At 41.5% G+C, this 23,932-nt stretch overlaps 1 protein-coding gene across 2 annotated transcripts in view; it reads left to right on the top strand.

Annotated features, from left to right (window-relative positions):
• Positions 1-5,319: 5,319 nt before the first annotated feature.
• ror2 (receptor tyrosine kinase-like orphan receptor 2) overlaps positions 5,320-23,932 on the top strand; it is a 452,945-nt gene continuing 434,332 nt past the window's right edge. For both annotated transcript variants that reach the window (XM_068030160.1, XM_068030157.1), the window contains exon 1: positions 5,320-5,729. In XM_068030160.1, the coding sequence (XP_067886261.1) occupies positions 5,636-5,729 (94 nt within the window). In that variant the 5' untranslated portion in view covers positions 5,320-5,635. The remainder of the gene's footprint in view (positions 5,730-23,932) is intronic.

Genomic DNA, 23,932 nt, shown 5'->3' with positions numbered 1-23,932 from the left:
GACTTGGTGGATGATGAGTCCAGGGAAGGGAGTGTAGATAGTCTGGGTCATGTCGATATCAAAAAGGAGGAGGTGTTGGGCGTCTTGAAAAACATTAAGATAGATACGTCCCCAGGGCCTGATGGGATCTACCCCGAATAATGAGGGAGGCAAGGGAAGAAATTGCTGGGGCCGTGACAGAAATCTTTGTATCCTCATTGGCTACAGGTGAGGTCCCAGAGGACTGGAGAATAGCCAATGTTGTTCCTTTGTTTAAGAAGGGTAGCAAGGATAATCCAGGAAACTACAGGCCGGTGAGCCTTTCGTCAGTGGTAGGGAAATTAGAACATAGAACATAGAACATAGAACAGTACAGCACAGTACAGGCCCTTCGGCCCACGATGTTGTGCCGAACCTTTAACCTACTCTAAGATCAAACTAACTACCTACCCTTCATTCTACTATCATCCATGTACCTATCCAAGAGTCGCTTAAATGCCCCTAACGTATCTGCTTCTACCACCACCGCTGGCAGCGCATTCCACGCACCCACCACTCTCTGTGTAAAGAACCTACCTCTGACATCTCCCCGAAGCCTTCCTCCAATCACCTTAAAATTATGCCCCCTGGTGATATCCCTTTCCACCCTGGGAAAAAGTCTCTGACTATCCACTCTATCTATGCCTCTCATCATCTTGTACCCCTCTATCAAGTCACCTCTCATCCTTCTTCGCTCCAATGAAAAAAGCCCTAGCTCCCTCAATCTTTCTTCGTAGGACATGCCCTCCAGTCCAGGCAGCATCCTGGTAAATCTCCTCTGCACCCTCTCTAAAGCTTCCACATCCTTCCAATAATGAGGCGACCAGAACTGAACACAATATTCTAAGTGTGGTCGAACCAGGGCCTTATAGAGCTGCAGCATAACCTCGCTGCTCTTAAACTCAATACCCCTGTTCATGAAAGCCAACACACCAGACGCCTTCTTAACAACCCTATCAACTTGGGTGGCAACTTTGAGCGATCTATGGACATGGACCCCAAGATCCCTCTGTTCCTCCACACTACCAAGAATCCTGTCTTTCAGCCTGTATTCCGCATTCAAATTCGACCTTCCAAAATGAATCACTTCACACTTTTCCAGGTTGAACTCCATCTGCCACTTCTCAGCCCAGCTCTGCATCCTGTCAATGTCCCGTTGCAACCTACAACAGCCTTCCACACTATCCACAACTCCAGCAACCTTCGTGTCATCGGCAAACTTGCTAACCCAGCCTTCCACTTCCTCATCCAAGTCATTTATAAAAATCACAAAGAGCAGAGGTCCCAGAACAGATCCTTGTGGAACACCACTGGTCACCGAGCTCCATGCTGAATAGTTTCCATCTACTACCACCCTCTGACTTCTATGGGCCAGCCAATTTTGTATCCAGACAGCCAACTTTCCCTGAATCCCATGCCTCCTTACTTTCTGAATGAGCCTACCATGGGGAACCTTATCAAACGCCTTGCTAAAATCCAGATACACCACATCCACTGCTCTTCCTTCATCAATGTGTTTTGTCACATCTTCAAAGAATTCAGTAAGGCTTGTGAGGCATGACCTGCCCCTCACAAAGCCATGCTGACTGTCTCTAATCAAACCATGCTTTTCCAAATAATCATAAATCCTGTCTCTCAGAATCCTCTCCAATAATTTGCCCACTACCGACGTAAGACTGACTGGTCTATAATTCCCAGGGTTATCCCTATTCCCTTTCTTGAACAAGGGAACAACATTTGCCACCCTCCAATCATCCGGTACTACTCCAGTGGACAGTGAAGACGCAAAGATCATCGCCAAAGGCGCAGCAATCTCTTCCCTCGCTTCCCGTAATATCCTTGGGTATATCCCGTCTGGCCCCGGGGATTTATCTGTCCTCATATCATTCAAAATTTCCAGCACATCCTCCCTCTTAACCTCAACCTGTTCGAGCATATCAGCCTGTTCCACGCTGTCCTCACAAACGACCAAGTCCCTCTCACTAGTGAATACTGAAGCAAAGTATTCATTTCCCTCCACTATCCCTGATCGGCCCTACCCTCACTCTGGCCATCCTCTTGTTCCTCACATAAGTGTAGAACGCCTTGGGATTTTCCTTAATCCTACCCGCCAAGACTTTTTCATGTCCCCTTCTAGCTCTCCTAAGTCCATTCTTCAGTTCCTTCCTGGCTACCTTGTAACCCTCTTTTGCCCTGTCTGATCCTTGCTTCCTCAACCTTAAGTAAGCTTCCTTCTTCCTCTTGACTAGCTGTTCCACATCTCTTGTCATCCAAGGTTCCTTCACCCTACCATCCCTTCCCTGCCTCATCGGGACAAACCTATCCAGCAGTCGCAGCAAGTGCTCCCTAAACAACCTCCACATTTCTGTCGTGCATTTCCCTGAGAACATCTGTTCCCAATTCATGCTCCCCAGTTCCTGCCTAATAGCATTGTAATTCCCCCTCCCCCAATTAAATATTTTCCCATCCCGTCTGCTCCTGTCCCTCTCCATGACTATAGTAAAGGTCAGGGAGTTGTGATCACTATCACCGAAATGCTCTCCCACCGAGAGATCTGCCACCTGGCCTGGTTCGTTGCCAAGCACCAAGTCCAACATAGTCTCCCCTCTAGTCGGCCTATCTACATATTGAGTCAGGAAACCTTCCTGGACACACCTAACAAAAACTGCTCCATCCAAACTATTTGCACTAAGGAGGTTCCAATCAATATTAGGGAAGTTGAAGTCACCAATGACAACAACTCTGTTACTTCTGCACCTTTCCAAAATCTGCCTCCCAATCTGTTCCTCCGTGTCTCTGTTGCTATTGGGGGGTCTATAGAAAACTCCCAACAAAATGACTGCTCCTTTCCTGTTTCTGACTTCCACCCATAATGACTCAGTAGACAAACCCTCCTCGACGACCTCCCTTTCTGCAGCTGTGATACTATCCCTGATTAGCAATTCCACTCCCCCACCTCTTTTACCTCCCTCCCTATTCCTTTTGAAACATCTAAACCCCGGAACATCCAACATCCATTCCTGCCCCTGTGATATCCACGTCTCCATAATGGCCGCAACATCGTAGCTCCAAGTACTGATCCATGCTCTAAGTTCATCACCCTTATTCCTGACACTTCTTGCGTTAAAATAGACACACTTCAACCCATCATACTGGCTGCAACTTTACCCTGTCAACTGTCTAACCTTCCTCACAGACTCTCTGCACTTGGTATCTGCCTGTTCAACAGCTACCCCATCCACTGATCTGTAGCTCTGGTTCCCATCCCCCTGCCAAACTAGTTTAAACCCTCCCGAAGAGCTCTAGCAAACCTCCCGCCCAGGATATTGGTGCCTCTCCAGTTCAGATGCAACCCGTCCTTCTTGTACAGGTCCCACCTTCCCCAGAAGGTATCCCAATGATCCACATATCTGAATCCCTCCCTCCTACACCAGTTCTGTAGCCACGTGTTCAGCTGCACTCGCTCCCTGTTTCTAGCCTCACTAGCACGTGGCACCGGTAACAATCCTGAGAATACTACTCTGCTCGTCCTGCCTTTCAGATTCCAACCTAACTCCCCATATTCGCTTTTCAGGTCCTCATCCCTTTTCCTAGCTATGTCATTGGTACCGATATGTACCACGACCTCTGGCTGCTCCCCCTCCCCCTTAAGAATCCTGTGGACTCGATCCAAGACATCCCTGACCCTGGCACCCGGGAGGCAACATACCATCCGGAAGTCTCATTCGCGACCACAGAATCTCCTGTCTCCTGCGCAGGAGAGGATTCTTCGGGACAGGATTTACTCCCATTTGGAAACAAATGGATTTATTAGCGAGAGGCAGCATGGTTTTGTGAAGGGGAGGTCTTGTCTCACTAACTTGATCCAGTTTTTTGAGGAAGTGATGAAGATGAATGATGAAGGAAGGGCAGTGGAAGTTGTCTACATGGACTTCAGTAAAGCCTTTGACAAGGTCCCTCATGGCAGACTGGTACAAAAGGTGAAGTCACGCAGGATCAGAGGTGAGCTGGCAAGATGGATGCAGAACTGGCTCAGTCATAGAAGACAGAGGGTAGCAGTGGAAGGGTGCTTTTCTGAATGGAGGGATGCGACTAGTGGTGTTCTGCAGGGATCAGTGCTGGGACCTTTGCAGTTTGTAGTATATATAAATGATTTGGAGGAAAATATAGCTGGTCTGATTAGTAAGTTTGCGGACAACACAAAGGTTGGTGGAGTTGCAGATCGTGATTAGGATTGTCAGAGGATACAGCAGGATATAGATCGGTTGGAGATTTGGGCTGAGAAATGGCAGATGGAGTTTAATCCGGACAAATGTGAGGTAATGCATTTTGGAAGGTCTAATACAGGTGGGAAGTATACAGTAAATGGCAGAACCCAGCTTCAGTTTCAACTGTCTTCTGCTTTTCTCTGTGGCACAATTCAAAAAACCCCAGGTTGCCCAGCAGGTTAGTCATGTGACTAGCTGGTTTGACCACTTCTGTTGGTGGATTCTGCCATCTTAGCAGTCATCCTGGAATGTGAGCGTCCTCACCTTCACAGGTGATTACAATCCACTTTGGGCTAAGTGGACCAGGGAATAGTCCTTTGACTCGCCAAGCACTGTTTGCATGTATGCAAATGTTTTTCCAGACAAGTGTCTGGTGAGTTTTTTTCTATCATGTCCTTTCTTCACTCCAGCAACAGTTTAAAATCAATGTCCACTTAACAAAATTAATATGCTGCAATCTTGGTAGGTGGGGGTCTGCATGATACATGTATAACCTCATAGTTCTGGTGTCATCCTTGTAAATCTTTTAGCACCCTCCTAGTGCCTCCACATCCTTTTTATAATATGGGAGCCAGAACTGTGCACACTATGCCAAGAATGGTCCAACCAAGGTTTCATGTAGGTTTAGCATAACTTCTTTACAATTCTATCCTTCTAGAAATGAATGAGTGTTTAGTTGGCTTTTCTTATAGCATTACCAACCAGCCCGGTTTCTTTTTGTGATTTGCACTTCCAGATCCTTTTGTTACCCACTTGTCTTCCAAGAGCCGTCATTACCTGATGAAGGGTGCATCCAAAACTTGGTTTGCATTTCCTTTTTTTTGTTGATGTATATTAAAGTATTTCAGTTATTTCGAGCATCCTTTCAAAGTTCTTTGGTGCGATGTTTTTCCCCAGCAGGATGCGCTGTTAACTTTTGCTGAAACCTGATGCTGACGCCGGCTTCCAGCGGCAGGCGAAAGGAAGGCGCGCGCTCTGGGGTTGTCGCGCGCACCGGGCGCGGAGCTGGTGTCGCTCCGCGCGCACACGTACACAGACAAAGTTTGAGTGTAAGAAGACAATCTGCAGGACCATAAACCTTAGGCTTTCATTACTGCAGGAGATGTTGCAAAAGCCTTCCTGAGAAGACGCCAACAGAATTCGATAAACTCAGTGGCACCTTAGAATTTTACTCTTTGATCTCAGAGAATTCTGACGGACAAACGAGCGGCTTTGTATAGTGGTTCTTATTGTGTTGCTCTTTCTCGTGGTTCTGTGTGCCTCCCTTGGGGGGACCGTTCGGTCTCTTTGGATGAACACGACCAAGTCGTTTTTTTTTCTTCGTGTGGTCTGCATTTAACTAAGGAGTGATGTACAAAATCAGGATCAGGTCGACACTTTTTGGAAACAACTTCGTGCTACTTTTGTTTTTGTGCTGCCCGCTTTTCGGAGAGATTTCAACAGGTAAGGATTATAAAAGAGAAAAGTCGAACAACAGAATTTAATTTGAGTGGTGGAAAGAATAAATTGTCTAACTTGAAACTTCTGCTTGTATCTTACAACTCACCGAGCAGAACAATGAATCACAGAAAGCCATTCGGCCCATCGTGCCCCTGGTAGTATTTGAAGTTCTCTGCAATAATTTTGTAACGAAGCTCCAGAGTTTATGGAGCACTCATTAAACTTCAGGCTAACTTCGTAAAATGTTTGCAGCGAGAAAGACACGTGATTTTTCTGTGCTTTCTCTTCCTTTATGTGTTCACAGTAAACAATGCTGGAAAAGGTAAACTCAAATAAACGCTTCTCATTTCCTGTCTGCTTTGCCGAATGCATGTTTGGAATCAGGAAGCATCACGCTTCACGTTAACAAGCAATGCAGTTGTTTTTAGAGGTTGCTAAACTCGGTGATTAACATTTGACCCTCTGTTTGTGATTTACATTTTCACCAGATTTCCGTTTTGTACTGCAAGAACAGGCTTCTGATGTATTCTTTTTTGATTGTGGTTGGGAAGGTTTTTAGTACCCAAGGGATGAGGTGATTGCATTCATTTAAGGCTAATTTTGGTGGAGGGATTTCCTGCATTTTATTTAGCTATGCAGATGTTAAATTGGAATTAATGGCATTACAACCTGAATTCTAGAAAGGGGAGATAAAGTCCACTGTTCCGTAATGTTTGCGAGCAGCGTTGTGTATGTGTGCTATGATGTTTGGGGGGTCTCAGTTCCGGGGAGCAAATAAACCATTGCTGGCCAGCAACAAATTTCCTGAATTGAAGAAATCTTTTTTGATGCAATATTTTTGTATGTATTGGAAAACTTAGGATGAAAGCGAAGTAATTTACTTGGATGCCTGTGCATATTTACTCTTGTCTGATCGCGATAACTGTTCAATTACGCTACACTGTTTCTGCCCAGCAACTCACTGTAGGGGAGAGTCATGATGTTGCAGATTAAACTGCATGTGCTAATCAATTGCATATTGAGAGGGATCTCTTCCTGGCGAATTCTTTGTCGGTCCCTCTAATCCATTTTTCATCTCAACGGGAGGTGACAGATGCTTACGTTTCCTGTTGTTCAAAGGCAAGTTTTCTGGGTTCTGCCATTTGGTACCACTGATGGGGGGTGGGGAACCAAAAGCTCTGAAGTTAGTACAATTTAGATGGAGTTTATTTTCGATTGGCCTTTATAACCCTCTTTTGAACATATGAAGATGATGCGTGATAAGGGTCAGCAGTAGATCTGTTGGGGAGGAAGATGGTGCGAGATCAAATACTGAATTTCATGTGACCACCAGTGGTGATTCTGAAGCACGTACAAGTATAAGAGAAAATATAGTTTTGAGAAGTGCAAGATGTGTGTTAGCTTTCACTTAAATGTATTTATTTTTAATAAATAAAAAGCAAAAAATCTGTAACAATGCTGAACGCACTGGATAGTTCAGACAGCATCTACGGGAATAAATTAATGTTTTCAGGTAACTTTTAATGTTTATTTTCCTTTTTAATCCCTTTGGTACCATATTACCACAGTATTAGCATTTCGATAAATTATTTATTGATAAGTTCATCATAGAATAACAATTATTCAACAATATTTGTGCAGAAGATTACTTTTAATTTATAGGTACTTATGTGAGTGAAGGTTGAAACAAAGTCCTTCCCTGTTCTCATGATGAAAATTATGTTCTCTTTTAAAACGTGCTAACCTTTTTGCTCAAGGTCTCTCCTGCACTCCATAAAAGGAAAAATAAATCTAATATGCCATTTGACAGGCAATGCCTCTTAGCAAGGGGTCGAGACTGGCAATTGCATATAAATATTTGCGTATAAAATTAGACACCTATTCTGCAACTCTATTTCATTATGTCTTCTCTAGCGGGCCCTACAAAGTATATTCGTGAAAAAGTATTAATATATTATTTTTCATGGCCCAGATTTGGCCGTGGTAATGACATCAAAACTGTCAGCGTCGGACTTCACTGAAACTGACAGCAACTTCGGGAGTCTGCACATGTGCAGAATAACGTGGAAAAGCCAGCGGTTGCTGTCAGTGATTCGATGCTTCTCCAGAGGGTGTGCTGTTGAGTTGTTTTTACCACCCCCTTGACTGCAATCAATGGAAAATTTATGAACTGACACGAACTTCCAAGCTTATGCCATTAGTCTCGCTGTAGAAACCCTTGAAACAGTCAATCATGTTGAATGAGGTGTAATGTGGTTTGTAATGGTGTACAAAATTAATATTAAACACCCTCGCTGGCCCTGAAAAGCTGATTTTGTATTTGTAGAATGTCAAATTTCTCCAAAGTAAAATTTCCACATTTTTACATTTCTTTAAAGTTTATCTTAATTTTAGCTTTTATCTTATTCCAATCATAAATAATTTATTTTGCTATCTGAAATTAAAAATTAAAAGTAAAGGGATTCAGTGCTTTTAATTTCCTGATTTGGTGTCTGAGAGTACTTCTTTGCAATTGACTGCTTACCCTAGTTGCTGATATCACTGCTGCTGCAAGCTTGGAGATCCCTTCCGTTGGAGTTGGCATCCTTCCATCTACAAAAGATGAAGGACACGCAGCAAACAATCCATTTTGGTGGGGTGTCTTCTCTTGATGCACCTTTATTGATGGCTATGAAGGCCAATCCTCGAGAGGCCGGCTCTGCCACAAGTGCTGCATGTGAAGCTGCAAATGATGCTGTGAGTTGTTGTTTTTGACGCTGGCGCCTGTTGCCAAGCTGCTATAGCAACTAGTCATCATGGTAGTGCACACCAGTCCACAGGATGTGTCGCTATTTCCCTCTTTCACCAGCTAGTGACTCCCAAGTGCTATAGTCGACATTTAGGGCCTTCATGTCATGCTTGCAAGCATCCTTGAAGCGGAGCTTTGGGCGCCCACTGGTTGTCTGGTCCCGGCTACCTCACCACAGAAGGTGCTTGGGTATGCGACCGTCTTCCATCCTGCGGACATGTCCAATCCACCGAAGCCACCTCTGTTTGATTATTGCCAACACACTTGGGAGCATTGCCTTTGAGGGGACTGCTGCATTTGTGATTTTGTCCTGCCAGGATATACCCATAATGTGCCGCAGACATCAAAGATAGAAATTATTGAGCTTCGTTTCCTGGTAGCTGTAAGCCAGGTTTCCCCTTAACAGTACCAGATTCTAACTGTTATGAGGAAAGTCAAACCCATGCAACAGAGATTGCTAAATCGTTATGGGCAGCTTGCTATGAAGTCAGAAATTAGCACTGTTGCTTCACCGCTGACCGCAAAATCCTGGCCATTGTTCTTCCAGTGCAAAGCTCTGGTGATGTAATAAAAGTGTTTCATGCTTCCTTTTGTACAGTGAAAAGGATAGATAATAGTTCATGAAGTTACATTTTTGATTCAATAATGCTGTGCTTCAAGGTCAACTTTAATACTCCCAAGAATTAAGTTTTGTTTGCCATCTTTTCATTAGGTTGATTGATGCAGTTGCCTTTATGAAACGAAGCTCTCATTGATAAATGCTATTTCAGTAAAATACTTTAAGTATTGAATGTGGAATCATTTTTAGATTAAATGTTTCAGCCTCATTTTCTTGCTTTCGCTTCACTTTCTAGCAAAGAAGAAATGTACTTGCCTTTTTACGAACTTTTTTAAAGAATTGCTTGAAACTTAATCCTTTCACTTCTGTATATTCACCAGGAAATGGTGCAACCAGAATATCCCATCAGCAGCCCAGAGTAGGATTTAGAGTTCTGATATGGCAGAAGCCCTTGATAATGAAGACGTTAGAGATAATTTTCAGCTTTGCCCTTGGATGGTAATCTGGTGGGGTGGATTGCCCACGTGTGGAATCTACTGGATTTACATCCCATCTGACGGGTTCCACAATGGGTAGGTGATCTGCTCTGTAGATTGCTGCCCAGGTGGTGAAGTTGAAAGTTACCTCCAATTAATAAAATGCCCTCCGAGCTGAAATTTCAGCTCAACCAAAATGCCCTTTAATTCAAACTTCTCATATCCGGTCAAGTTTAACTTGCTTAGAGTTACTGCACACACAGTCCTAGAAACCTTTCTCGCATCTCAGTCAAAGACCAGTTAGATTCTCAAGGATATGCAATCTGAGTGTCAATGTGCCCAGTCATTGGAAATATTGCAGAGATGGCAGGGAAGAGAGATTTGAGTCTAACCTACAATGGGGAGGAATCCATTTGTGAGACTGTACCTGTAGAATTGAAAAGTAGAGAAAATTAAATGAATATTTAGACGTATCACACTTCCTCCAACCTGCATAAATGGATTCATGATGCTCAGCAAAATGTTGTGGAAATTGCAATGCGGTGACAGAATTTGTTATATTTTCTGGTTGTGCCAAGAAATTCAGCCTACTGACGATAAGATCACCAAGCACAGAATTGAACAAAATCCAAAACACTGCTTTCTGGGCCTTCCTGTGATGATCTTGATGGGCAGACACATGGCTACACTCTGGGCTTCCTCCTATCCACAGCTTGATGTTGCAGAACCAGGGGTCATAGTCTAAGGATATGGGGTAAACCTTTCAGGACTGAGATGAGGAGAAATTTCTTCACCCAGAGAGTGGTGAGCCTGTGGAATTAGCTACCACAGAAAGCAGCTGAGGCCAAAACATTGTATGTTTTCAAGAAGGAGTTAGATATAGCTCTTGGGTCTAAAGGGATCAAAGGGTATGGGAAGAAAGCAGCAACAGGTTACTGAGTTGGATGATCAGCCATGATCATAATGAATGGCGGAGCAGGCTCAAAGGGCTGAATGGCCTATTCCTGCTTCTATTTTCTATGTTTCTATTCCACTTAAGTGGTGGTTAGTGGATTGTCCTAATATTGTTTGAAACATTGTAGAAAATAGCTCAGTCTGAAAAAATAATCTACTTGCTGGGACTCAACCAGGAAAATTGTTTCAAATCTCGTTCTTATTTTGGCCTGCGGACACGGACTAGGTGGTAAGCGAGATGGCTGCCAATCCACCTGCCTTTCGAAACTCTCAGGCATGATAATACAGGCCAAAAGATCCAATTGTGTATGAACATTGTGGCAATGTGCAGCACAGCTGTAAATTAAAATTCCGCAACCACCCTAGTTAGTCAAATATAAGCTGTTCACATCACTTATCTGTTTAATTGAAATACTTTTTTCTATTCCATCATGGGAGGTGGGTGTTGCTGGCAGTGTCAATATTTATTGTCCATCCCTGATTTCCCTTGAGAAGGTGGTAGTGAGCTGTTGCTGCTGGCTGTGCGGTGTAGATACACCCACAGTGTTACTAGGGAGGGAGTTCCAGGATTTTGACCTAGTGATGATGAAGGAAAAACAATATATTTCTATGTCAGGATGGTATGTGAATTGGAGGGGAAATTGTATATCCTGTATACTTACAAATACTGTATACCATACCAACAATGTTGTAAATAATTGCAGAATACAATTCTAACTTTTCAAAACTGATGATGTAAATTGTATGAATCTTTTTTTCATTCATTAATTACTTCCAGTTCAGAAAGAGTTAGCATAGGTTTGTATGTTTTAGGTTTAACCTGAATGCAAATGAGCATATGTTACATGATGTGCAAAGGTTGGCTTCTGTGGTATTTGATTTGTTTTTACCTTTGCTATGAACATCTTGGGATTTTTATTCACACGGTACACAATCCAGCACATGGAGCCATCAGGCTCCTGAGGTGGCAATTGTTACCAGTGCTTATTAATCTATTACTGTTGACTGTATTTAATGTATTTGTAATGAGATAGGTTGGTGAATTGGCAGTGGTGTGAGGCAAAGGATGGAATGGAGGAGGTGATGGCTGCTTTTGATTAAACCATGCTATTCACTGGAGGAGGCCTTCGCCAGTTGAAATTAGAATTGAAATTTGAGCTTGAGTGTTCAGGAATGTTAAAAATGAACAGCTTATTTTGAAGTTGCATAACGTTAGCTAACCTAAATTTAAATTTTAAAACTGAGACCAGGTAAGCTTGTTTTTTATCATTTAAAGATGGTTAATCAAATTGCAAGCTTCTCAACAAATCACTTCATTTTAAATAATGTACTTTTAAGTTTTGAATTTGAAGAAAGTAATACCTAAATTGTACTGTGTATGTGTTTAGTTTCACATCATCAGTTTTAATATGATTTTATACCCTTTTGCATTTAAAAGAAAAAGCCATGCTCAAACTCCAATAATGGCATTGATTCTTTTGTCCGCTTTTTGAGGGCCATGAAGAATTACGTGGCCACAAAGGATTTTACTAATTTAATGGATCCCATCTGGCAATATTTAAGTATCTTAGGTGTGTTAAAAGGAATGTTCAAATGAAATATAATATGTTTTAAAACTTCAAAATGCTTTTTAAATGTTGGTTCCATTGAAGACTGATGTTATGTGAAAGTGAGGCAATTACATAACATTAATTTTATTGCTAATTTTATATATATATCAGTTAGTGACTGATCTATATTTCTGTGTTCCATATAATTTCTCAAATGCATCTTTTAGAAAACATTTAGTGCTTTGGTGAAATAAAATAACATTATTCTGTTAAAGTAAATTTTCCTCAGCTATAATTTAGTTACGTAATACGTGACGTAAATCAAATGTTGCCATAACATTTGAATTGTCTACTCACATTTTGATTAGGTTGAAATACACACTATGCTAAAGTGAGAAGTAATGAAGTTTCATGTTTGATGAGTCAGTTTACTAAAGTACTCTTGCTCATTTCAACAACAGAGCATAACACAAGTAAGCTATAAGAAAACATTGATTTGCATAGGGTAAACCTTTATGGCTTAGTGAATTAAACATTTTTGTATAATTGTGACATTTATGTGAATAAGCTAAACATTACATTAAGCTAGGTAGCATAGAGATATGAGACTTTTCAAAAGCTCAAATCCTTTAATGAGGTAACCACCCATCTGCTCAAAAACCCCTGCAAATAGTTTTTGAAATCCCTCTTCCTTTATTACTTAGCAGTATTTACTTGAGGGATACAGAACTGATAAAATTACATTGGGAAACGTGGCATCATATGTTTCTGTAATTGTGTTTCACTGTCAAGTTTGTATATTGATATCCCTGATCCATGTAAACCAATGAGAAATTAAAGGCAGCACCAAGCATTAGAGTTATACTATACCAAACATTCTAGACTGAACAGACCACTGTGCTATGCAGAAGCGATTGAAGTGGTTACCTTAATCATAACAGACTGTAAAGGGACACAACGATGTTACTGTACAGTGGCAGAATTACTGTTCAGTATATGATGCCTCACATCACATATGGCTGTCTGTAACCATGCATTCAGATATAAAAACTAGTCTAATTAGAAGTTGACAAAAGTTGAGCGTAGCGAATTGAAAAATGGGCCCTCAGCCGGCTGTCTTTCAGTTGTATGCAGCAATGAGTATATGCAATGAAAAGAATTGGTCTGTGGAGAGAAGGAATTATTGGTTCATAAATCGTAGCGGTTTCAGTGAGTGGTTTTGTATTGCTTTCCCTTACTAGCTGAGGATGCATTTTTAGATATTTAATTTGTTTTCATAGAATAATAGAATGAAACAGCAAAGAAGGAGGCCATTCAGCTTATTGTGCCCATCTTTGGCAGAGCTACCCAACTAGTCTTACTACCCAGCTCTTTCCCCATAGCCCTGCAAATTTCCCCCTTCAAGTATTTATCTAATTCCCTTTTAAAAGTTAGTATTTAATCTGCTTCCACCACCCTTTCAGGCAGTGCATTCCAGCTCACAACAACTTGCTGTGTTTTCTTTTTTAAAAAATGCTTCCTGCTGCCTCTGGTTCTTTTGCCAATCACCTTTAAATCTGTGTCCTCGGGTTATTGACCTGTTTGCCACTGGAAACCGTTTCTCCTTATTTACTCTGTCAAATCTCCTTTTAACCTTCTCTGCTTTAAGGAGAACAATCCCAACTTCTCCAGTCTCTCCATATAAATGAAGTCCAACATCCCTGGTACCATTGTAGAAAATCTCTTCTGGACCTTCTTTAAGGCCTTGACATCCTAAAGTGTGGTGCCCAGAACTGAACACTTTACTCCAACTGAGACCAGTGTTTTATAAATGTTTAGCACAACCTCCTGCTTTTTGTACTCTATTCATAAATTAATAAAGCTAAGGATCCCATATGCTTTTAAACACCTTCTCAATTTGAAAGAAAAAAAAGAAAGACTTGCATTTATATAGTGCTTTTCACGACCACCAGATGTCCCAAAGCACTTTAAAGCCAATGAAGTACTTTTTGAAGTGTAGTTACTGTTTTAATACTTGTCCTGCTATCTCCAAAGATTTGTGTACATACACCCCCAGGTCTTACTCTTCCTTCACCTCTTTTAAAATTGTATCATTTAGTTTATATTGTCTGTCCTCATTCATCCTACTAAACTGTATCACTTCTCACTTCTGTATTAAATTTCATCTGCCATGTATCTGCCCATATCATCAGACTATCTCCTCTTGAAGTCTGTAACTATTCTCCTCATTGTTTATTACATTTTTGAGTTTTGTGCCTTCTGCAGACTTTAAAATTATGCCCTGTATACCCAAGACCAGATCATTAATAGATATCAAAAAGAGCAGTAGTCCTAATACTGACCCCTAGGGAACACCGCTGCATAGTCCCTTCCAGCCTGTAAAACAACTGTACGCCACTACTCTCTGCTTTCTGTGCCCTAACCATTCATATTCACACTGCCACTGTTCCTTTAATCCTATGGCTTCAATTTTGCTATCAGGTTTATGATGTGGTACTTTTGTCAATGCCTTTTGAAAGCCCATATTAACCCTCTCCATTACTTCATCAAAGAACTTTTGCCTGTTGCAGGGGTGGCTTTTAAAAACAAATCCTTTTTATATTCATTGACTTGATGTTAAAGTACTCTATGATCTAAAGTAACTGCAGTGTCAAAATCTAAATTAATTTCAATTAGACCATTTTTTAATGTTAATTTTATTAGAGGCAGTTTTTTTAAAGCTTGTTTCATTGCATGAGGGTTGCTAAGTATTTGAAAAGAAAACACAGTAATTATTAATTGTTAAATGATTTTTAAAAAAACAAACCAATTTATTCTTTGAGCATTTGGAACAATTGATAGGCTGTAAATAACTTGCCTATTGTATTCCATGAAACATGGTTTTAAATTGAGATGGCATGGAATTGGGACAAATTATTTGGCAGCTTAGAGCACTTGATTAAACTCATAAACTTAATACCAAATGGCCTTACAGAATCCATATGGGGTTAAGTTGACAAAGTAGTAAGGATGATGGGGGGCAGGACTTCCAATGACTATTAAATAAAATGAAGTAACTTATATATAAAAAAAGTTATATAGTTTCTTTTTGTCGAAAGTGTAGCTTCCGTTGAGTGCCAGCAAGTGCTATTGATAGCAATCACAGAATAATGGTGATACATTATGTTACAGTGAAACTTTGTTACTTGAAACTTGGACTTCCCATGAGCATCTACATCTGCACATTTATAAGATTGGAGTGATGGGGCTGGGAGAGAACATAAATGGGAAGCAAAAATATTGATTTTATTTCTAGAAGGCAGTTTGGAAGGTTTCTATTCCTGGCTTGGACCAAGGTGTAATGTGACTGCTTTTTAAAGTATTCGTTACAAGTAGAGGATAAAGATGTTGGATTACAAATGTATACTGCTATTACAGTAAGTAGAACTGTGCACTATGTCATGCATAATTTGGATAAAACCTCAGTTACCTGCCCTACTTCTAACCTCATTTTCTGCTCTTGCTCTGTGATTTCTGTAGTTTGTAATCTGATATGGAGTGGAACTGAGAATTTCTTCAGTGTGTTTGTGGAGGAAGGAGGCCTAAAAAAGGTTTGATTTATGCCAGAGAAGTGTTCATTAGGTTTGCTTTAGTGGTTATGTTTTCTGACTTTTAAGAAAAATTGTAGTAAACCTGTAGAAAGATTCATTTTTCTGATGGCTGAGTATATGTTTACTGTTAACTTATTTCATATTGAATTCATGACTATCACTCTCATTTAATTAGTATTGCACAGCTGGTTCGGGTTGTTTTTATGAAGGTATTCAGCTAGACCAACCAATTGAGGAAAATATAAAACAATTGGCATCTACAAGTTGTGACCAATCATTCTAAACTGCATAATTGTCTTTGCTTCTTTATGTTTTGTGAACCATTGAGAAAATAGGGAAAGGAAAGCGCATGGCTTACTTGAAAACATTTTTATGTATATAGCTTCTAAAATAATTCAATTTCTTGTGCTTATCTGTCTCCTCTAGGCATCTGACTTAGTTAGGATTTCTTTCACTGGGTCAGTTGAGGAGTGGAACTTAGGTAGGTAGTCAAATTCAGTGCCATACAGCATAACAAGATGTAGATACAATAGTTAACACAATATTATGCTTTTTAGGAGCAGAGCTTTATTTAAATTGTTACAGATTATTTTCACGAGAAATGGAAATGAATGTAAAACTTTCATATTAACACTGTATAATAAATACTTGATGTTGAATCATTAAAATTACATTAGTTTTAATCCCCATCCTGCGACAATATCAAAAATTGCCCAGGTCTGTCCTGTCCACAAAGTGTGACACATCCAGAAACCAAGTACTGCCCCATTATCCTGCTCCCAATCATCAGCAAAGAGATGGAAAGAGTCGTCTACTCAAAACACAACCTATTGACCTTTCAGTCATCCCTCCTAAAAATACCTTTCGTGGCTCTGTGTCTCTTTTCCTAGTTATTTCTCTTACAAAGCACCATAGTTTTTTTGCTTTAGAAGTAGCTTTATAATCTTGAGTTGTTGTAAATGTTCTATGGCTGCCAGTATGACATTCTTGCTTATGCAATTCTTGGATTTGAGTAGAAGTGCTATCTGTATAACCTTGTGATCAATGTAGTCTGGTTTGCTCACTGTGTAAATGCCACATGACACTGGCATAACTTTAGTTTTCAATATAAAAGTATGAGTGTTGGAAACCAACAAGGAACTGCTCCTGGTATCACTTTCAGTCTTGCAAGATAGCTTAAGTGGTAGAACATGGCTTTCAACCAGAAGTCTTTAAGTTCTGTTCTTGGCTTCTTATGCCGATTGAATGAGATAATTAAATCTTAAATCATACTGGGATATAAACCTCTATCACAAGGGAAAAAGGAAAAGTGTAGTCTGCTGGCTGGCCTGACTTGGATCATACCTCCTTCCTCCTACTAGCTAGAGAGTTTTATACTCTTAGTTAACATTATAGCAGTGTGAGGCAGAAGAGCAGTAATGAGGATAGATGTCTATTGAAAAATACCTGGTTGCTGAGAGCACTGAAAGACGTCTTTGCTCCTGGGAGCTTTGTTCAAGTGATGGTTAAAGCACTGCCAATTTTCTATATTGTGTCGAGACATGAGATCTTGCCTTGCTTTAACATGTGAGATAAGGTCCATCTCAGGATTTTTGAAGTACTTCTGGGCCTATGCTGTTTGCTTTTAGTCTGTCAATCTGAATGTGTAAGTTAGGTGTAATGCATTGCATTGATGAGGACTCTTTCTAATGTTTGGCAGATTTCTACAAAACAAAAGGGAAGCATAATTTAATTTAACTTTCTTCCTTCTGTTGTTGAGCCTTTTGAGGCAAGATATCTACATGATCTCTATGCAGTCTTGACTCTCATAGGTACCTGGATCTAAAGTCGCTGCAGCCATTGATGGGTCAGCATTTAATTTAATTTCTTTTGCAAAAACCACCTCATGGAAAATTGCACCTAGACATTGAAACTGAGGTTCAGATCACCTGTTTGCTATTTGTTAAATGTGTCCAATAAAAAGCTTATTTTAAAAAAGTCAATTTCAATTTATTTTCTCTTGTTTTTGTGAGGGAAATACTTCAAAAATAAATTATTTTTGAAAGAGATTTTGTACAGTTAGTCTTCATCACTGATCTTTTGAGCTACTCTCTACACAAAGTCCACCTTCCTCTGTCTCCATCACGCTGACCCTTGCTGGAGTCCACTGGCTTCCTGTTTATCAGTGCACCAAATTCAAAGTCTTTGTCCTTCTTTACAAATCCCTACTTGTGTCAATGGTCTTCTAATTCTGGCATTTCTCACTTGTTGGCAGAACATTCAACTGCTTGGGTCCTACCATGATATTTTCCTCCCTAGCTTTGAAGGCTTCCTTTAAAAGCTATCTTTTCAGTAAATTTCCCCTAATTCTTTTATTAGCCTGTGTTCTTCAGTGGGCCTTGAGACAACTTATTACTTTAAAGGTACAAGTTGCTGTTGGAAGAAGCATCTTCAAAAACAATAGGAATATCTGAAAGGAACATGTTTTAACATTTCATGATTTTTGTGCTTTGAAGCTTGGTAATACAGTGATTTAACGCTCCGTTTTTAAACTGATGCTTTGCAAAGTTTCACAGGATGGCATTGCATGCATGAGCAGCAATGTATGAAACTTCAGCACCCTATGCAGAGGTTTTGGAATGTTGTAGAATATTGCATCTGCAATAGGTCATGTGTTTCTGCCTTGAAAATAAAGATCTGGCTAAAGAAGTGGCAGCAGCTTCATTTCCTGTTCTAATTTCCATCTTTGGGGGCTGGCAGACTGATCATATCTCTTTGCTGTCAGAGGTAGACTTGACGAGAGACTGTGCCATCTTCATGAAGACCATTGATCTGAGTCCATGAAAAAGAGAGAAGTGTTCTGCACCCTGAGTCACAGAGCTTTAGCAGTTCATTACTGGCTGATGATTTCTTTATCAAGCTACTGAGTGACAAATTGAGCTTGGATTTCCTCCAGCAGTCACAAATGGAGTGAAGCAGGGCTGTGTGTTGGCTCCTACCCTGTTCAGCATGATGACCTCTGTCATGTTTTCTGAAACATTCTGTGTTGGCAAAAGTGGCATCAACATGAGATATCACAAAGATGGCAAAACCATCGACTTGTGGCGACCACAAACCAAAACCAAAGTGTATGAAGCTGTGGTTTGTGACTTTCTTTTCACTGATGACTGCCCCAAATGCCTGTTCAGAACAAGAAATGCAACATAGCATGGACTGCTTCTCATCTGCATGTGATAACTTCGGTCTCACCACCACCACCAAAACATCTGAAGTCATGTACCAACCTGCCCCACAAAAGCAGTGTGTGAAGCCAACTATTACAGTCAATTGTCAAGAAAACACGATATGTCAAATGAGGAATTTTAATTCATCGGTTGGAAAGTTACATAAAACTTTGAATGGAAAAAAATCCTACAGTTAACTTTAAAAAAGGTTGGCAGCCAAGATAGCTACCACAAATTGCATTTGATCACCTTACATATTCCAAGGCCTCCAACAGGAGACACATGTCTGATGAGCCTGTGCCCAAAACAATGGATTGCTCTAGTGATTGAATTATCTAAGATTGCTTTCATTAGCACGACATTCAAGGCCATCCCGACACATTGACTTTGAAAGAGCAAACCCCTCCAAATGTAAATATTTGGCATCCTGAGGCCTGAGGAGATGGAAACTCCTAACCTTGAATCTCATTAGAAAGTTCTAGAGAATACACTGAGGCAGTCATATGACCGTCTGTCCATCTCTGTGAAAGCTGGGAGTTTCCCTCGGACAAAGACAGACAAGCGAGTGACTGATACTGTGCAGAAGCAGAAGGGCTGTGTCCCTCTCTGTCTCTCTCTGGGCTGAATTTTACGCCACCCCAGCGGGTCGGGTGGTGATGTGGGGGTGGTGTAAAATTGAGCAGGAGGCTCCGGGAGGCCTTCTCGCCCCAATCCCACCTCCCGCCAACTTTATGGTGGTCGGCAGTGGGGAAACGGCTCGTCCGTCCGCTCCAGGCCAATCGAGGCCCTTAAGTGGGCACTTAACGGCCACCTAAGGGCATTCGCCCTCCTCCACAGGTATTTTACCCATAGCAAGCGGCTGTGCTAGGGGCGTGAAAGGCCACCCAGAAATAGCTGCCGGCCTTTCCGTGTGCCGGGTGTGCCATAGCAGTCGGGCACAGGGTGCTCGATTGAGGGCCGCCCCCGCCTCCCAACCCCCCCAAATGACTACCCTTGACTCGCCGCCAGGACCGACCACCTCCCCCCACCCACCGGCAAGGCAAGCCCAACTTACCTGAGGTCCTGCCTCCATGGTGTTGGCTGGACTGCAGTCCCAGCAGTAGCCACCACTCCCGGTGGTGCTGCTGGGACTAAGAACTGCCGGCCCGCTGATTGGCTGGCAGCTCACTGAGGCGAGACCTCCTCCCTCAGGCAGGTGGAAGTCCTGCCTTGGACAAATTAGGCCCGAGGACCTGTAAAATGCGGGTCAGATCCCCGGGCTAGGCGGAAGCAGGTTCACCACCGACTTTTGCGTAGGTGGCGAAGTCCTGTCCGCCTATGGTAAAGTCCAGTCCTCTGTCTCTCTCTGTCTCTCTCTTTGTCTGTCTGTCTCTCTCTCTGTCTGTCTGCCTGTCTAAACCATCTGTGACTATGGAGCCTCCAAGCCTACAGATTGCTATGGACAGAAACCAGGGGAAGAGAGCCACCTACAAGTCTGCCTGCAAGAAAACCCCAAGCCAAGTGGGCCAGCCACAAAGTGCACTTCGACCAACCAGAAGCTTCAAGAATACAACTTCAGCGGGAAGACCACGGAATCATTCAACCTCACAGACTGTGTATTAATTTTTTATTTATTCTAGCCTCTAATCCAACCATAAATCTACTTCTCACTCTAATCTACTTGTGCGCGTGAGATTCTCGTGTGACTGTATGCGTGAATGTGTAGCGTATAGTTTGTATTATTTTATTTAGATCAGGTTTAGATTGTTAAGTATAGTAAACACACCCCTTTCTTGTTGACCCCCAAGAAAGCCTGTCTGATTGGTTCTTTCATGATCACAACAAAAGTAAAAGGTAAAATACTCATTGAGGTGTTAAGCACATCCACTGTTTAAAAATGAATAAATCCTGTTGCTGTCAAATAAGAGGAAGGACAAGAGCGGAGCCTGTGACCACCGCACCCCCCCCACCCCCCCCACCCCCACTTCACCTGGCCATAACACAATGGTTAAAGGCTTGAAGCAGTCAACAAATTTACCTACCTCGGCAGCACCCTCTCCAGAGCAGTTCACATTGATGACAAAGTCAATGCCAGAATAGCTAAGGCCTGTGTTTCCTTTAGCAAGCTATGAAAAACTGTGTGAGAGTGAAGAGGTATTAGTCTTTCAACAAAAATGAAGGTATACAGAATGGTTGTCATTCCCAATCTTTTTTGTATGCTTGTGAGATGTGGGCAGTTTACTCCAGGCATGCTAACAACCTATAGCGCTTTCCCATGATCTGCTTGCGGATGCTACTCAAGATCAGATAGCAAGACAATGTTCCCAATTCTGAGATTCTCTCCCTGACCACAGTGCTGAGCATCCACACAGTGCTGAAGAGAGGTCAGATGAGCTGGGCAGGACATGTTGCCAGAATGACTGATGAGCGCTTGCCAAAAAAGCTCTTCTGCAGCGAGCTAATTAAAGAGAAACATTCACACGGAGGCCAGAGAAAGTGTTTCAAGGACACCCTGAAGGTCTCAGTGAAGAGTTTCAACATCGCCCCTGAAACATGGGAGAATCTCACACAAGATTGTTCTATATGGTGCAGTCTCATCAGCAAAGGCACCACCTCCACTGGCCAACAGGAAATGTGAGCGTCACAAGTCCAGAGCCCCAAGCACCTCTTCCACACCAACAATACGCGTGTGTCCAACATGCAACAAATCTTTTCCTACTCAAATCAGACTGATTAGTTATCTTCGAACACGTTGCACCTGAAAGCTCACTCAATGAATTCTAGTTGACGACATACACACTGGCTGATAATTTCTTTATAAAACACTACTGACTGACAAATTGAGCTTGGGTCTCCTCCAGCAGCATTTCATCCATTTTATTCACTTATTTGACCTGTTTAATCACCATTTGGGCAATTGAATGTGACTGAAGAGAACTTGGTATCATTATGAAGAAGTGCCTGGTGGGCAACATCATACTAAATCTTTCTTGGTTCTTTCAGTGCTGACAATAAATTGTATATTTGTATAATCACTGGCTGACTGCTGTGGCTCAGCTAATGCCTCGTAAATAGAAGGCATTACGAACAATTTTTACTTGCATCTGTTAGGCTGCTGAGAAAGGTAAGGCAAAATGTACCTTCTGGAGGGAGTCCTGTAATACTTGTGTGATTATAGATAGTGGGGGGGTAAGGTTGATTTGCATATTGTTCTTTCACTCTCTGGATTGAAATCCACTCAAGGTTATTGGATGAAAGTCTTCTCCTGCTCAATGTAAGGATATTTAAAAGGAATTGCATCGCGAGTTCTCCTAATTGGTCACAGTAAGGGAAGATTGGTGGAAATCTTGTTTGTGTCTCTCTGGTGCTTCCAACAATTCTTCACAAAGCTGCGGCAGCCCAACTGCAGATCTCCTGAAGAAATTTTTAGTGTCTATGTGGATGATTTTGGACAGTTTCAACTCTATCTTACTGGTTTGTGGGGCCATATCATAGTTTTAACAAAATTGAAATTGTCTCTAAAGCTCAAAGATAGATGTTGTGATAGAGTACATTTTTCTGAAGTTAGAGATGAAGGATATAGTTGAAGCAGAGTTGAGGAAAAAATGTTGTATTTCTTAGATGGCTTTTCGAACTTTAAACATAAATAGTGGTGGGGGAAATAAGACAATGGTATTGCTAAGACCAATGTTTGTCTTCCTGAGGAAGTCACCTTCTTAATTCAGTATTTATTTAGAGATATAGCACTGAAACAGGCCCTTTGGCCCACCGAGTCTGTGCCAATCACCAATTTATACTAATCCTACATTAATCCCATATTCCTACCACATCCCCTCAATTCCCCTACCTACACTAGGAGCAATTTACAATGGCCAATTTACCTATCAACCTGCAAGTCTTTGGCTGTGGGAGGAAACTGGAGCACCCAGCGGAAACCCATGCGGTCACAGGGAGAACTTGCAAACTCTGCACAGGCAGTACCCAGAATTGAACCCGGGTCACTAGAGCTGTGAGGCTGCTGTTCCACTGTGCCACCTAGTTCATTAGGTATGCCTACTTCTCACCTAAGGGTGAAATGTAGTACCGTTATTTAAAATTACTGTTGTGTGCAATTCCATCTCTGGTCCCCAAGATTGAATGTGCTGCTAATCCAGATGCACTGATAGTGCCTTATTGATGCCTCAGCTAAATTTGGCTAACTCCATTAAGAAAAGAGATCAAACCGTGAAATTTACTGATCTATATGGCTCAACTACTCTATGGAGATGCTTTCTGAACCATTGGAGAGATTAATTTGTTTCCAGCAAGACCTCCCCTCTCCCCACTTTCACATACAAAGAAGGGGGAGGAAATCTTGAACAAAGAAAGATCTAAATATGTACCTTCTGTTTTTTCTATTTATGTAATTGTGATCACATATCATCCAGATGCATAATTAATTAGATATTTCCCTTCCTCACTCTTTCCCTGATTTGACTTCAAAATTATTTACCTCTAATGCTTTCAAACGTTTTAGAAAAAGTACACATTTGATAACTCTTAAAACACAAGTTTGTATTCTCCCTTTTTGGTCACTAGCTCCTGAGACAGAAAGGTGTGCAGGTTCCTGGTTTCCAGGTGTATCTATAACTAGCCATTAGCAGGTGGACTTGAAATTCCAGTGAATGAGAAAGCTCTGGTGATTCCCTATAGGTTGAATATTAAGCTTCTTATTCTCTCAGCCTTCATAACCACCCTTTTGCTTCCTTTCTGTACTTTTAGTATTTCTCTTAGGAGTTTTCTGTATTATCCCCCTCCACAGATTTATCTCATGCCTAATTTTTAAACTCCTTCCGTTTTGTTTAAACCTCACTATTTATTTATGGAGCGTGAGCCTTTTGTGTATTCTCATTGCTTATAATCAGAAGATATTTAGCCAGTACGTCTTCCTGGTCAAATTCCTCCCTCAATCAATGGCACCAAAAAACAGATTAATTTCACTTGCTGTTTGTGGGAAACTTAATGGGCTGAATTTGCCAAAGAACTGCCGTGATCTCACGTGACACGGCTCATTTTAAATAGCCAGGGTGCCCCCCCACTCCCCACCCCACCCCAGCCTACAATCCCT

Source organism: Heterodontus francisci, chromosome 4, assembly GCF_036365525.1.
Source record: "Heterodontus francisci isolate sHetFra1 chromosome 4, sHetFra1.hap1, whole genome shotgun sequence".
Taxonomy (NCBI): Eukaryota; Metazoa; Chordata; class Chondrichthyes; order Heterodontiformes; family Heterodontidae; genus Heterodontus; species Heterodontus francisci.
The sequence above is the reverse complement of the archived record's forward strand: the minus strand, read 5'-3'. Positions and strand labels throughout refer to the sequence as shown.